At 43.3% G+C, this 2,531-nt stretch overlaps 1 protein-coding gene across 1 annotated transcript; it reads left to right on the top strand.

Annotated features, from left to right (window-relative positions):
* Window positions 1–314: 314 nt before the first annotated feature.
* LOC110722477 (protein FAR-RED IMPAIRED RESPONSE 1-like) lies at window positions 315–2,237 on the top strand. Its single transcript, XM_021901745.1, has 4 exons — window positions 315–463; window positions 563–1,733; window positions 1,830–2,077; window positions 2,168–2,237. Exons 1-4 carry the CDS (start codon window positions 315–317, stop codon window positions 2,235–2,237), a joined length of 1,638 nt encoding a protein of 545 aa, XP_021757437.1.
* The last annotated feature ends 294 nt before the right edge of the window (window positions 2,238–2,531 follow it).

Genomic DNA, 2,531 nt, shown 5'->3' with positions numbered 1-2,531 from the left:
ACTCGGTGGCAATGATGGAGTACTTTGACAAAATGTAAACCGGGAACCAAAATTTTTTCCATGCTCAACGTTTGGATGAAGAAGGGAGGCTTAAGGATGTGTTGTGGGTGGATGCAAGAAGTAGGGTAGCTTATGAGGACTTTGGTGATGCGGTTTGCTTCGACGCAACATACCTAACGAATGAGTACGAGCTCCCGTTTGCGAACTTCGTTGGTGTGAACCACCATGGGCAATCGTTGTTGTTGGGATGTGCTCTTGTTTCACATGAAGATTGCGATACGTTTGCGTGGATATTTCGACAGTGGCTAGCTTGCATGAACAATCGAGCTCCTAAAGCCATATTGACCGACCAAGCAGCAGCTATGCGGAGGCCCCTTGCTGAAGTCATGCCAAACACGGTGCATCGTTGGTGCATATGGCATATCATGAGTAAGATCCATGAGAAACTTGGCAAGTGTGCACGGTATGTTGTGAAATTCCTCCTTCTGGCTTTACAATTTCCAAGGTCTTGATATTAATAATCTGATTCCCATAATAAAGACAAGCTATCATTGTTGTGTAGTTACCAGGAGTTCGTCAACCCCCTCAAAGAGCTGGTATATGAGAGCTTTGACCCTGAGGAGTTCCAAACCCGATGGGCAGAGTTTATTGCTGAATATAAGTTGGAGGACAATGAATGGCTACAGAGCCTACACAAAGACAGTCATATGTGGGTGCCTGCGTACATGAAGGAGTTTTTTTGGGCCGGTATGAAGACCACACAAAGGGTGGAGAGCATCAATCGGTTTTTTGACGGCTATGTGAACCGCAAAACAAAACTCCATGAGTTTCCTCAAAAGTATTGCATGGCCTTGGATCAACGCGTTCGAGATGAACTGAGTGCAGATGCGCGTTGCTCGAAGTACCTTAGGAGGTTGGTTAGTGGATTCAAAGTCGAAAAAATATTCCAAAAGTTATACACGGACAACAAATTTCAAGAAGTTCAAAAGGAGTGTACGAGAATGATGTATTGCAACGTCCGAGGAGAGAAGGTTTTGTCTGAAAAGCTTATTCAGTATTCGGTGGTCGATCGTGTATGGATAGTACCTCCCGGTGCGAGTGAGGATGTCATTACAAACAGGCGAAAATCCTACAATGTTACTTTCTGTCAAATGACAAAGGAGGTGCAGTGTGACTGTAGGAAGTTTGAGACTAGTGGCATACTTTGCAAACACTGTATTACGATTTTGGATGTAAACTTAGTTGAAGATGTACCAGAGAAGTACGTTGTAGATCGTTGGAGGAAGGACATACCCCGGAAGCACACTAGGGTGAAGGTGGCCTACCATGATCCGGGAGACACGGTCAATGTGAAGAGATTCAACAAAATGATGAAAAAACTCGAGCCCTTATGTGAAACCGCTGCCATGGTGGACGATCAAACGGTCCATATGGTAATTGAAACACTATCGAAGCTTCAATTAGCTGTTAATGAGCGTAGGGACAAGAAGAGTAAGGAAAATGTTCCTGTAGTTAGTACATTGTCATCAGCCACTGAAGGCAGAACGTTTTCCTCAGTTAGGAATCCTGCTGCTGATGCTACTGCCGTAGACTCCTGTCCAGCTGCCATGGACCTTGTTATCAAAGACCCTATAATTAAGAAAAGGAAAAGGGGCAGGCCTAAGGGTTCAAGGCACAAGACGTTAGCTGAAACCGGCTACAAGAAAACCAACAAGAATAAGAAGCCTAGCCCGGTTAGGATTTATGCTTTCTTCAATACTCAAAGAATCTGACTGCTCAGCATGTTATTATTTTCTGACTGCTGTTATATCTCTATCTAAATCATACAGGAGCAAGTCGGAAATGTTGTTGAGGAGGATGCAGCAAACTGCGTTCAGGAGGAGGATGGAGTAAATGGTGTTGAGGAGGAGGATGCAGGAAATGGTGTTGTGCAGGATGCAGGTGTGTCGGAGGAGGAAATGGTGTTGCAGGATCTGGTGTTTCGGAGGAGGCAAGAAAAGGCAGGAATGGCAGGAAATGTTGTGGAGCAGGATGCAGGTGTTGAGGAGGAAATGGTGTTGCAGGATCTGGTGTTTAGGTAGACAACAAAGGGGAAGGGGAAGGCAAATACGTCTTCTCGGAAGCTACATGTAAGTATGAATCCTAAATTCATGTGATTTTACTTCAGTGATTATTTCACATTTAACCCATCACACTTGTCACAGGTGAAGCAGAAACGTCTTGATGAACTAATATAGCTTGAGCATATCTAGGCTGCTCGTTTGTTTGAGCATATGAAGACAGATTACGGGGGCATATTCTTTCCAACGATTTGTAAAACTGTTAAGCATTTGAAACATGTAATTAAACTCATCACATTTGTGTTTGAGATAATTTCAAAGGCGACAAATATATATACACACAAAGGTCCAAGGTCTTGTAATCCTTTTTAAGATGTACAGACAAAGGTCCAAGGTCTTGAGGTCAATTTCAAAAAACGATACTTTTTAAAAGACGATGCTTTGAGTATGTCTGATTTTCATGTGTTAACA

This window comes from Chenopodium quinoa, unplaced genomic scaffold (genome assembly GCF_001683475.1).
Source record: "Chenopodium quinoa cultivar QQ74 unplaced genomic scaffold, ASM168347v1, whole genome shotgun sequence".
Lineage (NCBI taxonomy): Eukaryota > Viridiplantae > Streptophyta > Magnoliopsida > Caryophyllales > Amaranthaceae > Chenopodium > Chenopodium quinoa.
This window is presented reverse-complemented; position numbering and strand designations above follow the sequence as displayed.

What these genes read in the sequence shown, in the direction of transcription:
- LOC110722477 (XM_021901745.1), top strand. Translation starts at nt 315, where the DNA reads ATGAACAATCGAGCTCCTAAAGCCATATTGACCGACCAAGCAGCAGCT. An exon ending in AAACTTGGCAAGTGTGCACG is followed by an intron (nt 464 to 562) that starts GTATGTTGTGAA and finishes ATTGTTGTGTAG; the next exon opens with TTACCAGGAGTTCGTCAACC. An exon ending in AGAATAAGAAGCCTAGCCCG is followed by an intron (nt 1,734 to 1,829) that starts GTTAGGATTTAT and finishes TAAATCATACAG; the next exon opens with GAGCAAGTCGGAAATGTTGT.